Source organism: Salminus brasiliensis, chromosome 24, assembly GCF_030463535.1.
Source record: "Salminus brasiliensis chromosome 24, fSalBra1.hap2, whole genome shotgun sequence".
NCBI classification, from domain to species: domain Eukaryota; kingdom Metazoa; phylum Chordata; class Actinopteri; order Characiformes; family Bryconidae; genus Salminus; species Salminus brasiliensis.
In genome coordinates, this window is record NC_132901.1 from 25,675,555 (window position 1) to 25,689,540 (window position 13,986).

The window sequence follows — 13,986 nt, forward strand, 5'->3', positions numbered from 1 at the left end:
ACGCCCAGGAGGCCGTTTTATAGATAGTTTTATAGTGCCGAACTGTTGAGCAAGTCTGTTTGAAACTATTTTAATGGGGGTTGAATGTGTGATGACTTCAGCATGCACTTAGCACTGTGCTAACAGATAGCTATAGCCTAGTCCTGGCGTAAAAGATGATATGCAGTCAAAAAGTCATGAACATAGTCCAGCACACTGTTCGCATCAACTTTTAACACAGAAGTGTCTAGTAAAGGTAAAGCTAGCTTTCAAAAAGCTAGCCGGCTAGCCGAACACCTATGTTTGGTGTTCAGAGCGCCATCCGGTGTCCACCCGGTAATCCCAGCTGGCAGGAGCAGTGCGGACGTTCTCAGAAGAGGTTGAGGTTCTGCAGTGTGGAGCTATTTTACAGTGGAACATAAAAACAGACCATAATATCTGACCTTTTATAAAACCATCACTGAAACGCTCCGTTTTACCAGCGGGAGAACCGCAGAACCGCTCACTTGCCTTTCTCTGTTTATAAACCAGCACTGAAGAACCCGTTCAGAACTGAGAGGAGGCTAACGCTAATGCTAACACACACTATAGAAACCCCAAAATAACACACACGAACACATTCACCCACTATTACACAAACCCGTATTACACACCAGTAGACTCTCAACAACCACCGATACCAGTCCAGAGTGTATACCATCACTACACACACAGGAAGTGATTAGACTGCAGTGTTGTAAAGGAGCTGGGAGCTGATTGGTCAGAGAGGAGATCAGACTGGATTATAAGATATTAAACACTATAAAACATCATTTTAATAAAAGAGGTCTCGACTAAACTAAATCAGTCAGTCCAGAAAGATTATATTCCTGATTATAGAAACTGAGACTGAAAATAAAGGGATTTTACTGATCAGATTAATCAGCAGCTCGTCTGATCTAAACTGTGGAGCTGGATTATTTATATTATTATTTATACTCGCACAGAACAATCAGATCGGTATCGGCTGATACTTCGCATTGGGGGCATAGAACTTAGATCTGGACATCCCTGGTTGATGTCTTACAGTAGCAGCGGTAGGTAAATGCAGCTAAATGCACAGTGGGTTTGCACGGGCTCTAGCAGCTCCGTAGTGGATGTGTTGTACATTCCCAGCTCAGTCCACAGACCACCCTCTGATTGCAGACTGTTAAAATGATCTCGAGTGATTATAAAGCCTATTTGGCCCGCAGGCAGGGAGGAGTATTGCGTGTTGTAAACACGTCGTCCACATAACCAATGGCTCCTCGATTTCGGTACTGGGCAAAGCAAGGTGTTAATTGTCTGTTATCATTATCGACCCAGAAATTCCATATCCGGAGCAGGGGGGATTTGGCAGCGTTCGAAGGCTTTCTTGCCACATCGGAGCCGGAGAAGCCCCCGCTCTGAGATTAGCATTCGCAAATGGCCGAGATAATGAATGGCAGATGGCAGGTAAAACAAATGAATCAATCAGTGACACTCAGCAGGGAGAGGGGGTTTGGATCCGTGACTCAGTTCAGGGTTGGAAAAAAAATGCTGTTATATACACACACACACACACACACACAGAGAGAAAGAGAAATATACACACACTCGCTGAGGGAGAGAGTAGAGAAGTGAAAAGTGTTGGGGGATGGGAGAAGATGAAGGGTTGGTGCCAGGGCTGTGAGCTCACTGCCACCAAGTGGATCGTACATTCCTCCAGTGCTCTTCCTCTCGCGCCTTTTTCTCCCTTTTCTCTCGCATACACACTCACTCACACACTCACTCACACACTCACTCACACACTCACTCACACACTCACTCACACACTCACTCACTCACTCACTCACTCACACACACACACACACACACACACACACACACACACACACTCACTCTCTCACATGCTTTCTGGTAAATATAATCCCAGCTCAGTGCTTTCACCTCCCACTGTCCTACTTCCAGCTGTCTGGAGTTTAATGCTCCGCAGTCCGACGCTGCAATTAACCTGTTAATCCCCTCAACTGTTTAGACACCCTCCTCACGTACGAAGGGGGTTTTTGGCTGCGACTCTGCTTTCATTGAGCTCGACGCTCCAAAAGTCCATATGAACCCCAAAAGAAGCTGCACTCGCTCAGGTTCTATAAGAGAGCCTATAACTGTAGTCCTTCACATTTCCTCTGTTTGGTGTCAGCCTCAGATTTTATAGGCCAACACACCGAACACAACCTCGAGAAGAGGTTTCTGTTAAAACTGGGACTCAGAAATGAATCCAGATGACGTGAAGCCTACCTGCAGATCATACCACACCAGAAAAGCCTTCAACTGTGACTGAGATGACCTGCAACTCAAAAAATACAACATTAAAAGGCAAAAAGTTACATGGACAAAAGTATTGGGACACCTGCTCATTCATTGTTTCTTCTGAAATCAAGAGTATTGGCATTAACCTCTTGGGACCATGCTGCTTAATGTTTATCTGCTCCAGAGGGTCCTATTCTATTGGCAGTACTTCTCTACAGGGACTAGACAAACTGTATGTGTGTGTGTGCATCTTATTCAGCAATGGGCGCACCTTTAAGTAGCTGAATGCATTCATTAGAAGAGGTGTCCACAAACATTTGGACACATACATTAATTAACGCCCTCCCACTGTTGTTCTCCAGATGCGAGTGCCTCCGAGGCTGGTCCGGTCCTGACTGCAGCGAGGACGTGAGGGAGTGCGCCTCCTCGCCCTGCTTCAACGGGGCGCAGTGTGTGGAATCGGACGTCCCGGGGGAGTTCTCCTGCACCTGCCCTCCTTTCTTCACCGGCCCGCTCTGCAGGCTGCCCTACGACCCCTGCAACCTCTACAGCAACCCCTGCCTGCACAACTCCACCTGCACCCCCCGGCCAGATGGCACTGCAGAGTGCGTGTGCCCTGCAGGTGAGATACAGCAGCGGGATATCGAGCGATTGCGCGGTCACGAACACGGCCTGTGCGTGCCGACCCACGCAGCGTAAGTGATCTTGGTGTTTGGGCAGTCCTGGTCAATATTCCTGCGGGGTGTGATTGTGTTTCTGCTGTGATAGAAGGTCGTGTCGTGGTGCATTCTTGATGAGGCATCATTGAGAGATCGGTAAAGGGAGAACTTCACTACCAGACCTCATATCATGCATTGTTATCAAGCCTTGATGGAGTATTCTTAACCCATTACTGACTTCTCACCGGGTTTATGCAGCTGGATCCTGCCTGCCGTCCGCAGGACAGGGAATTGGGGACCACTAGAGCTAGTATCTGTAGTAATACAGGTCACGTATTACAGTGTTTGTCACTATAGCATTTATACCAGTACTAGTACTACACAACCACGGCAGTGTTTCATTTTATAGATTTTACATTAAAAGTACACTATGTGTCCAAATATTTCTGGACACCCCTTCTAATGAATGCATTAGGCAGATGTGCAGTACTGCTAATAGAATAGGACTCTCTGGAGCAGATCAACAACATGAACCTATTGGCACCATGCTGCCTAATGCCAGCATGTGTGGACTAAATAGAGGGGCATAAAGCATAAAGCATTGAGCTGTGGAGCAGTGGAAGAACTGTGTTCTCTGGAATGATGGATGGTGCTCCATCCTATGCTTTTGGGATGAGGTGAGGTGGTGATCATCCAAGGCTTCTCCAAAATCACCAGAAAAGCCTTCAACTGTGGCTGAGATGACATGCAACTCATTAAAAATACAACATTAAAAGGCAAAAAGTCACATGGACAAAAGTATTGGGACACCTGCTCATTCATTGTTTCTTTTGAAATCAAGAGTATTATAAAAAAAAGAGCTCAACCTGCTTTTGTTGGAGTACCTGTCTCTACTGTCCAGGGAAGAAGATGGCTTTCTACTAGATTATGGAGGAGCATTGCTGTCAGGATTTGATTGCACTCAGAAACGAGCATTAGAAGGGTTGCATGATGTTAAATGATCACCACCCTAACTCATCTCAAAAGTATTGGATGGGTCACCATCATTATTCCAGAGAGTGGTGATCATCCAATGCTTCTCCAAAATCTCGCAAAGTGCTTTTTCCTGGACAGTTACTCCAATATGACTGAACTCAAAAAATGACTGAGCAGGTGTCCCAATACTTTTTGTCTTTTTGCTAAGTGTCTGAATAAAATAATACTAATAATAATAGGAGATAATAATCAATAATAGGAGAATAGAATTGGGGATAATAGGAGGAACGAGAGACCCAGTGCATTATACGCTGGCCTAAATAGATGTGGTTTTCATCTGCTTCTTCATTCTGGAGTCTCCAGAGTGAACTCCCAGAGCTTCATTTTCCAGCCATACCACTACATCCCTGAGTTATGAATCATAATAGCATATAGAGGCATTATTAATGGCAAAAAAAGCACGTTTTGTAATGGCATTATATGTGATTTAACATTTTAAAACAGTCGAACACTGTATTTAATTTTCTCCTCTTTTGCAAGATCATAAAGGGCTTTTCTAAAGAAACACTTCACCTACAAATGCTAACAGAGGCTGTAAATGCAAGCGAACAAGTAGCTCATGATCTAACTCGTCATTATTACAATGCTTTCCAGCTCCAGTCCTGGAGTCCCCGTGCACTGTGTGTGTGTTTTTGTGTTTGCCCTGCTCTAACACACCTGCTTCAGCTCATCGGGTAATTACCAAACCCTTCATGAACTGAGTCAGGTGTTGTTAGCAGGGAAAACACGAAAACGTGCAGCGCGTCACATCCCCCGGACTGGAAATAAGAGGCAGTGAATCATTTAGCTGCAGTCTCTTCTTACTGTGCAGTCCTGTTCAGGCTCAGTGTAATGGCGAAACAGGGAAATCTACCTGAAGATAGGTAGATGTCCAGCTACAGTATATCCTACAGCGTTCCCTATAAACTATGCAAAATAATGAGACCTGCAATTGTCTAATTCATATATAACTAATATAATAAACAAACGCACACTGTCCACCTAACCCTGAAATCAGCTGGACCACAGAACTTGAGCTTAAGTGTGTCCCATCCCAGCCTCCTGTTTTAGCTCTTCCTCCTTAGCAGCAGAAAAAACAAATCCTGCCTGCTTTTATGAAATAATGGCCACAGGTGCCCACCAGCACAGGGGAGGCCATATTTGAGGAATGGGAGGAACGCAGTGCGGCCAAGTGGCCTCTCTGCTGTCTGTGGAGTGTCTGTCTTGAGCACACATGTGCACACGTGGCTCGTTTGTGGGATTTCTTTAAGTTGCCACCTCTGCCGTGGCCCCTGTGAAGAGATTAGATCTTATCATGTAAGAGGCAGATTGCAAACTCCCCTGCTGATTTCCAGCTATTTCCAGACGGGAGCCGAGGCCCGGCTCTAATGGAAGTCCACATTTTTGAGATGGAGAGCTTTCGGGCAAATGTGGGGTAAAAAAAAAAAAAAAAAAAACATCTGGACTTTCTGGTTTGTTTGAGTTTGGTGGGGTTGCTGAAGTGACCTCAGCACGGAGCTGAACATCTGCAACACTGGAATTGATACACAGTCTTATAGGTGAAAAAAAGGTGCTACAAATAGTTTGATACCATAGAAGAAACACTTTTGGCTCCATAAAGGAATGTTTTATAATAGAGGTTTTAAGGGTTTAAACAACTTTAAGTTAATGTAAAGGTTCTCAATGGAGGCAAACATGGTTCCTCTGTGGTTTTGCTCAAAGAACCATGTGAAGCAGCTTTAATTATGCTTGGTAAAGACTCATTACTTTCCTCATACCCCTGTAAGTGACTCTATATAGTGTAAAATGCTTACAGGTCTTATTTAGGCATGTCATGGACATGCAACATTACTGATAACACCCTTATATTAAAATGTATGGCATTTATCTGGTGCTCTTATAAGCTCCTGTCCATCAGTTTCATCTTTCGGACGCAATTTTCAAGAGAACTTCCTGAAGACTGGGATTTTTGCCACTGCTGGTAGATCCATATGACCGTAAGCTTCCATACACCTGCAGATTCAGCTGCTTCCTTCACACTGTGGTCTTTGACGCGTGGAAGGCGGTGGTGGTATCCATAAAACAACACTAGCTGACACTTTTCCATTTTCATTAAATCAATCATTACTTTCCTTATACGCCTGTAAGTGGCTCTACGTAGTGTAAAATACTTACAGGTCTGATTTTGCCCTGTCCTGGACATCAAAATTGCTGGCATTTATCTGATGCTCTTATAAAGTCCTGTGACAGAAAATCAGTCACCTTGCATGTTTAAGGTGGTAGTAACTTCAGGTTCCTGCAGATGGGGCTGCATGAGGATGATTGGGCTATAAATACCTGCGGGGTGGGGGACTAAAAAGAGGGATTGTCAGCATTTGGGCGTTTAAAATTTAAAGAGAACTTTCATTAGTCTGAGATTTTTGCCACTGCTGGTAGACCCGTATGACCGTAAGCTTCCATACATCTTTAGATTCAGCTCCTTCCTTCACATTATGGCCTTTGACACATAGAAGGTGGTGTTGTTACCCACTAAACTACACCAGCTGGCACTTTTCCATTTAAGTGTGGTGTTCATAAGGCTACACAACACCAACATATGCCATATGCCAAACACCTATGGAAACATAAACTTGTGGAAATTTTATTAAAGCTGATTCCAACCAAGAAATATAATGTATAGAAGAAGGAAAACATTCTTAGATTTAATGCGAGCTTTAATTTTTGGCGCTTTCTATATATGATTCATCAAGAATGGCTCAAACAACAATTAATTCCAGAATTGGGGATCATTTCAGTAGGCCTTCTCTGTTGTTCAGATAACTTGAGCCGAACGTTGAGAGCCAAGTCTTTCCAATAAGACCAGATATTGGAGACATTGGGTGGTATACATGTTGAGCTTAATGGATCAAGCTTTAGTGAGCAATCCTGCTTTGTGAAATACCATGTTAGCTATTGTGGCTAATTCCTTTTGTTGGATTTTATTTATTTATTTAAGAGTAAACACCGCATTAGCCATATATATATATATATATATATATATATATATATATATATATATATATATATATATATATATATATATATATATATATATATATATCCATATTATACCAGAGTGGTTCTGGCTAAAGCTCCAGCCCAGGGACTGATTCATTCAGGGTTTTGAAATCACTCTCCCACACGTTATCATATAACAAATTTACGATTTCAATTATCCACATATTTATACCCACGCGCTTTTACAAGTACGGCCCCGAGAACAAATAAATAGGTCGCCTTGGGAGCGTGCGATGGGAGCACTGCTGCCATCTTTGTTATTGATCCTCGTTCGAAACTGCCCTTCAGATTAACTTCGGCTTGTTACGAACGAACGAACGAACGAGGCGCCCTCGCAGTCATAGCACAGCAGTCCTGAGTGCGCTTCGTGAAAGGGGTGAATAAAGGTGGTCTGGGAGAACAGGCTAGGGCCAAAGGCAGCTTTAGTCGCATGAGGTTCTCTATATTATATTTATACTGCGGCGTAACTGGTGGGCGTATGAGCAGGGAAATGAAACGAATGTTGGGCAGGATAAAAATAGAGCACTTTGGCAAGCCATGGAAGCCTTTTTCTTGGGGAGAGGAATAGGAAATTAGCTTCCACTGCTGCATACATTACTGCTCCAGAGCTGTGCGTGGGTTCATCTCTCCCTCTCCCTCTCTCTCTCAGTCTCTCTCAGTCTCTCTCGCTCGCTTGTCCTCCCTGCCTCCCTCACCCCGAGCATACACAGATACACGGTGTCTCAAGATTCACTCTTCAAATCTGCAGTACAAGGGTCACCTGGCAAACAACAGTGTTCTTACACAACCTGCGGTTTGATCTCCGACCAACGTCTCCCACAGACATGACTTATGATTCGCTTTGTAGGCAGAAAAAAAAAATCACATGCGCACCGCAGCACCTTATTAAATTAGAACTTGTCAAGTATCTCCAAAGCGTGAGACTCTGGAGACTTGCACTTGAAGGCAAATTCCATCCACGTGATGCTCTCAGCAAGTATCCACCACCAACCTAATAGTTGGAATAGTGTAGCTCCTCCACGTGCCACCGAAGCAGCCCTGAACTTTTGTGGCATGGACTCCACAAGACCTCTGAAGGTGTCTGGGGATATCTGGAACCACCAAGATGTTAGCACTGTCCTGTAAGTTGTAAGGTGGGACTTCCATGAACTTCTATCAATGAGCGTCCAGTGACCGATTCACCATAAGGCCTTCCTAGGAGCACTTTGGTAGGTACTGGGCCCACCCCACAAGACTTGCCTGATGTTCTGGAGATCGATGTTCTGACCAGTTGTCCAGACTGACCCACTTGAACCATTTTTCCTGCCCCAACACCTGCTCACTTGCTGCCTAATATGTAGATCCCACCACTTGACAGGAGCCACTGGAACCAGATCATCATAGCAATAGTTAATAGAACCCTTTTTGGTGACGCATTGAACCCTTTTAGGGCAGGTCTGAGGTGTCTGAAGAAGCAGAAGAACCGAAGAAGCGTTCAAATGGTTTTAGGAGTTCTCTTGGTTCTATATTGGACCTCTACCTTACTAAGCACCCATGATATGATATGAACCGTAGGCCTGTAGAGCCTAGCTGAGGCTGAACAGGCTGAGAGATGGAAGGTGACAGTTGCCAGCACGTCTGGTCCCATGTAAACGAAGTTCTCATGCAACATTCATCGAAACGTTGAAGCTCGAATACAAGGCCACCTCCTGCAACCCCCTCAGCGAGCCGAGCCTTTTGTCCCAGCCTGCTGACTGCGTCTTTAAATGTCGTAGCGCAAGAACAAGGCTAACGCAGCAATAACGGCACTCACCTGAGGGCAGCCAGGAGTGAACGGTAAGCTCATGTCACAGTGTCCTGAATAGAGAAAGGTGGAGGGGTGGGGTTTGGGGGGGGAGGGGTGGAGAACGAGCTGCAACACAGCTGATGAAGATGAACACAGACACGCCAGCCCCTGCTCTCTGTGTGTTCTGCTTGCCGCCACTCTTCTTTCCCAACGTTGCCCTAACGCTCCCTGACACTCGCCGCTCTGAAGACAAGCTGTGTGGCGGGTGGATGTCCCTGTCTCTCTTGCATTATCCCTTGCTCTTTTGTTTTTTTGGGGGTTTGTTTTGATTGGGGTTTTTATGATGATATGGCTTCTGTTACCGTTACAGTAAATCTGTTAAAGATGCAAGAACTGTAAGCGCCTCTTACAGGACGCTGCTGAACGATTGGCACTCTTTCTTGAGGAGAGTGCATTAAAAAGGATGTATGAGGAAGGTTTTAGGTGGATTGTCCCTGGAAAATCTTAAATGCTGTGTTCAGGGAATACATACAAGGATATGAGGCCATTCTTCCCAAGCTTGAGGTCAGGGACTGGCATGTCCCAGGGATATTCAATTGGATCCCAGCCAACATGCTCATGTGGGGCTCATGTGGGTGGAACGTGGGTTCCAGGTGGGTTCCAGGTGGGTTCCAGGTGGGTTCCAGGTGGGTTCCAGGTAGGCATGGGCTCTGAGTGGGTTTGTATGTGTGTTGGGACCCAGTAGGGCTTCCCAAATGGGCCCCATCGCTACAGCTCACCTTAATCTCAAATTGGTCCCATCTAGGTCCTGTATGTAGTGTACAATCCAGATGGGTCCCATGTTTAATCCCTCTTAGGCCCAATTACTGGCCCTGGTGGGACCCTGGTGGGGTCTATATCCATATGCGGGGCCAACATGAAACCCAAGGACAATACTTTCTGGTTCCCAGTTGGGCTACCCATACAGGCCTCACATGGACATGTTAGCTGTATACTGTAGGATATACTCTATGAGGCCTATGTGTGTTTACAAGATTCTCAAAGCCACACAGGGTCAGAGATCCACCATCATACTTCAACATGGAGAATATTTTGTGCATGACTTTTAATGCCAAACCCACCTCTGAAGACCAATCAACTCCTACAATTGTCCTACTGTGATCCTTGGTTAATGTTTTACCCTGCAAACCATTTTCCTCCCTGTGGGTAGGGCAAAATGAAAAACTGTTGGTTTTCCAATTGGGTCGTTGTGGTGGGTTATTTCCACAGTGCTTAGGTAGTTTGTGGGGTAGTTTTGAATAGCCCAGAGGCCGGATTACACAGTACCACCCTAGCCAGTGAGTTATTTATCAGCATTAATTAACAGCACCTGGAGAAGTCAGTTTGAATCATTAAAGGCACCTGAGGAAGCTGATAGGAACAGAGCCAGTTATAAACAGCTTTTGTTCTGGCATGCATTCCCACTGAGCTACCAAACATCTTTTTAGATATTCATGACCATAAAACTTAAAACTCAGAGGCCCTATCTTACACCCTTCGCAAGGCGCGCCATGGAGCTCTTTGCTATCTTACACCCCGCCAACAGTCTATTTTCACACCTTCTGCCTGCGTCGTTTAAATAGCAGCACTGCTTGTGATGTCTCTACACTGATAGGCGTGGTGGTCTCGAAATGAGGGGTGTTCAAGATAGCAGCAATATGCCAGAAATTGACCTGGTGACAAACACAGGAGGAGCTCCACTGACTGAAAACACACCCACCCCCCCCCCCCCCCCCCCCCCGCTTTACACCAATGAAATAGCATCCCACCAAGGTCAGACAGACCGCACCTGGCTCTTAAAGGGAGCGACGAGGGACGCACTGTTCAGATTATTACTGCACGTTACGCCCAAAAAAAAAAAAACACACCCATGATTAATTAAGAGACTTGGTACATGTCTTTTGTGGGTTTCGAGCCGCGCACGGCATACTTTTTCGCATCGTTACCATAGCAACAACACACTGACACACCCTAAATCAAGCTGCGCTATGCACGGTTGATGGCTCGCCTAAGATTGCTAAAATAGAACCCCAATGCTTTAGATAGCTTAGCTTAGCTTGCCGTTAGCTATGTTGGGGGTAGCAATATCTTGCTATAATTGCTGCTGCTAAGCTAACCTGTTGTTTTTGTTAGATTATCTATCACATACACTCGCAAACAGGACAAAACAGTACTGACCCGTTTTTGTGAAACAGCCTAAATAGGTCAATGATACCCACCTAATCAGCAATTTTAATGCAGTTCAGTGTTCGGCGGTCTCTCCACCGTCCCCCAATGTTTACAGGCTGTTTCTCCTTGGCGTTGCATTGAAGTTTGGCTCAAATGCAGTTGGGTTGTAGGCTCCCTTTTTAGGGGCAGTGGTGGCTCAGCGGTTAGAGCGCCGGCATATCGATAACCGGGTTGTGGATTCGATTCCCGGGCTCGGCAAGCTTCCACTGTTGGGCCCTTGAGCAAGGCCCTTTACCCTCTCTGCTCCCCGGGCGCTGGAGTTGGCTGCCCACCGCTCTGGGTGTGTGTGTGTGTGCTCACTGCCCCTAACACACGTGTGTGTGTGTGAGTGTGTATTCACTACCAGATGGGTTAAATGCGGAGGACACATTTCGCTGTACAGTGACAAATACGTGCACCTTTACCTTTTATCACAATGCTGCCTTCTAAGGTACTGTCTTATGGGACAGCCTAGGCAGCAAGGCATGGAGGCATGCTCCTCCCTTGCCCCTTCCCTTCCAAGGTCTGCTACCTGTTGCTGATTGGTGGGAATAGTGGTGTATGGCTCAACCCAAGTCCATTCCCAGTTACAGAACCAGGGCTAAGTACCAACGCCAGCCTTTTTTTTCTGGAGCTAGCAAAACATGAGGGAGCCCTTCGAGATTCAATTACGGCTCGGCTCGACCCGCCACCCCTTAAAATCCACGGTAGACGAGCATCCTGACATTTTTCTGTGGTGGAACGAACTTCCCCTGGGAGTCCAAACAGCAGAGTCCAACGCTTGTGGTCTTTAAACCCAGGCGGAAGACCCTCCTTTTCCGAGAGTACTCAGGTGAAGAGAAGAGTACTAGGGTCTCGATATTGACTTGTGTTTAGTAGAGTCTAAGATTAGAGGATCTTTGAATTTTTAGTCTATTCAAACTAGCTGAGGTTTTTCTGGAGTAAACAGTGAAGCTCTTTTGTAAGTCGCTTTAAATAAAAACATCTGCTAAATGCCTTAAATGTATTTAAATGAGGGCGTGTATTGGATTGAAATCATATATAGCACCTTTAATAGTAGTTTTAGCCCATTTAATAAGTTATTTTTAGGTAGATAATAATGTTATTGGTGTATGGATGTTATTGAAGTTGGCTAATGTTAGCCTATCAACCTAGCTACTATGGGTAATTTGTTGTTTTTGCCACATATAAATGTGTCATTCGGGATCATCATGCAAAGCCGTGGGAACACAATTGGGCTCAGGTTGCTAGCGTTACTAATTTAATACTTATTCACCTGATTTCCTCTCCAAATGTGGAGCTGGTTGGCCTTCGAGCTTCAAAGTAGTTCCAGATAATGCGCTCTATTGCAATTCTATTGACCAAACTTATAGTCTCTTGAAGGCTAGAAGTTACCCATCTGAGAAGATCAAGATCATAATAAATATACACAGTTGCTTCCATAACACAAATGTTATTACATTCTTTGACTTCCCACATGTTCAAAATGGCAAAAAAAAAAAAAAAAAAAAAAGCTGCTGAATCAGTCTGGAGTATTATCAGTGTTTTATGCCCCGGAGAGGCCTTATGCAAATATGCTTGGCCTGTCACACTTTGTCTCGTTATGTTAATTAAGTCAAAGCCTGGCCACATATTAACTGCCACTTCGCACACCGCGGAGAGCTATTTACTGCAAGCAACATCAAATACGTCTTCTGAAATGGTTCACCCGGGACCAATGAGGGAATGAGATTTTCCAAAGTGGCAAACGATCGCTCTGAATCCCCTCCCATTCCATCTCTTTGCACACGGGAAAAACAATTTGCTGCCATAACGTAGCTTATGGTCGAAATCCTCCGAGGCGTTCCAGATGCTGATGGAAAGCAGACGCATTCTCTCTCTCTCTTTTTTCTTTTTTTTCTCCTCCCATGTTTTTCAGATTCTTTTTGTTTCTTATTTTGCTTCTTCCCTGCATAGAATTCCGCCCCCCTCTCTGTTCGAGATTGAGACTGTGTCCCATTCACACCAGCTGCTAAAACGGCCTCCCTCAGCAGCCGTGCTTATCTGTGGCTTGTGATTGTATCTCAGCTTGCAATATTGTTCAGCATTGCTGAAAATGTGGAGGGGGTCCCGGGGTGGAGAAGTAGGTTTGTGTTGGCTTTGCAGAACTGTCCTTTTTCTGATCTATTGTTCTAATCTTGGAATGACAGGGTAATTTCAATGGGTCAGTCTTATCAAAAATGAGCTGGAATGTATGTGCCCAAGCTAGCAGCTACCTTCAACCCATCTATCAGTGTAGTATTATTTGGGTGGTGGAGCATCCTCAGTACGGCAGTGATGCCAACATGGTAGCCCTGCTACTGAGCAATTTGTTGCTCACAATGTCTGTCTGTCTATGCATCTATCCACCCATCCGCCCATCTATCTGTTCATCTTTTCATCTATCCACACCTCTGTCCAGCCATCTAACCATTTATCCACCCATATATCCTATTTTCTATTTAATCTATCCATCAATGTATCCATCTGTCTATCCACCCATTCATCATGTATCCAGGTATCCATCTAATTTATCCATCTATCCACCCATACATCCACCCATCTATCTATCCATCCATCCTTCACCTATCCATCTATTCACCCATATATTCAGGTATCCATCCATCCGTATAACCATCTATCCATCTGTCTGTCTATCCACTCATCCCCCATATAACCATCTTTCCATCCGTGCATCTATTTACCCCTCTGTCTATCCATCTATCCACCCATATATCCAAGTATCCATCTATTTATCCATCTATCCACCCTTATAACTATCTATCCATTCGTCCATCTGTTTACCCTTCTGTCTGCCCATCCATCCATCCATCCATCCATCCATCTATCCACCCATATATTCAGGTATCCATCTATTTATCCATTTGTCCACCGATATATCCATCCATGTAGCCATCCGTCCATCCATCCATCCATCTA

General features: G+C 45.0%; 1 protein-coding gene across 1 annotated transcript in view; it reads left to right on the top strand.

Moving 5' to 3' along the window:
- The window catches only part of eys (eyes shut homolog), a 334,776-nt gene that overhangs the window by 118,270 nt on the left and 202,520 nt on the right, over positions 1-13,986 (top strand). The window contains exon 22 of the mRNA XM_072669909.1: positions 2,649-2,908. Coding sequence (XP_072526010.1) covers positions 2,649-2,908 — 260 coding nt within the window. The remainder of the gene's footprint in view (positions 1-2,648; positions 2,909-13,986) is intronic.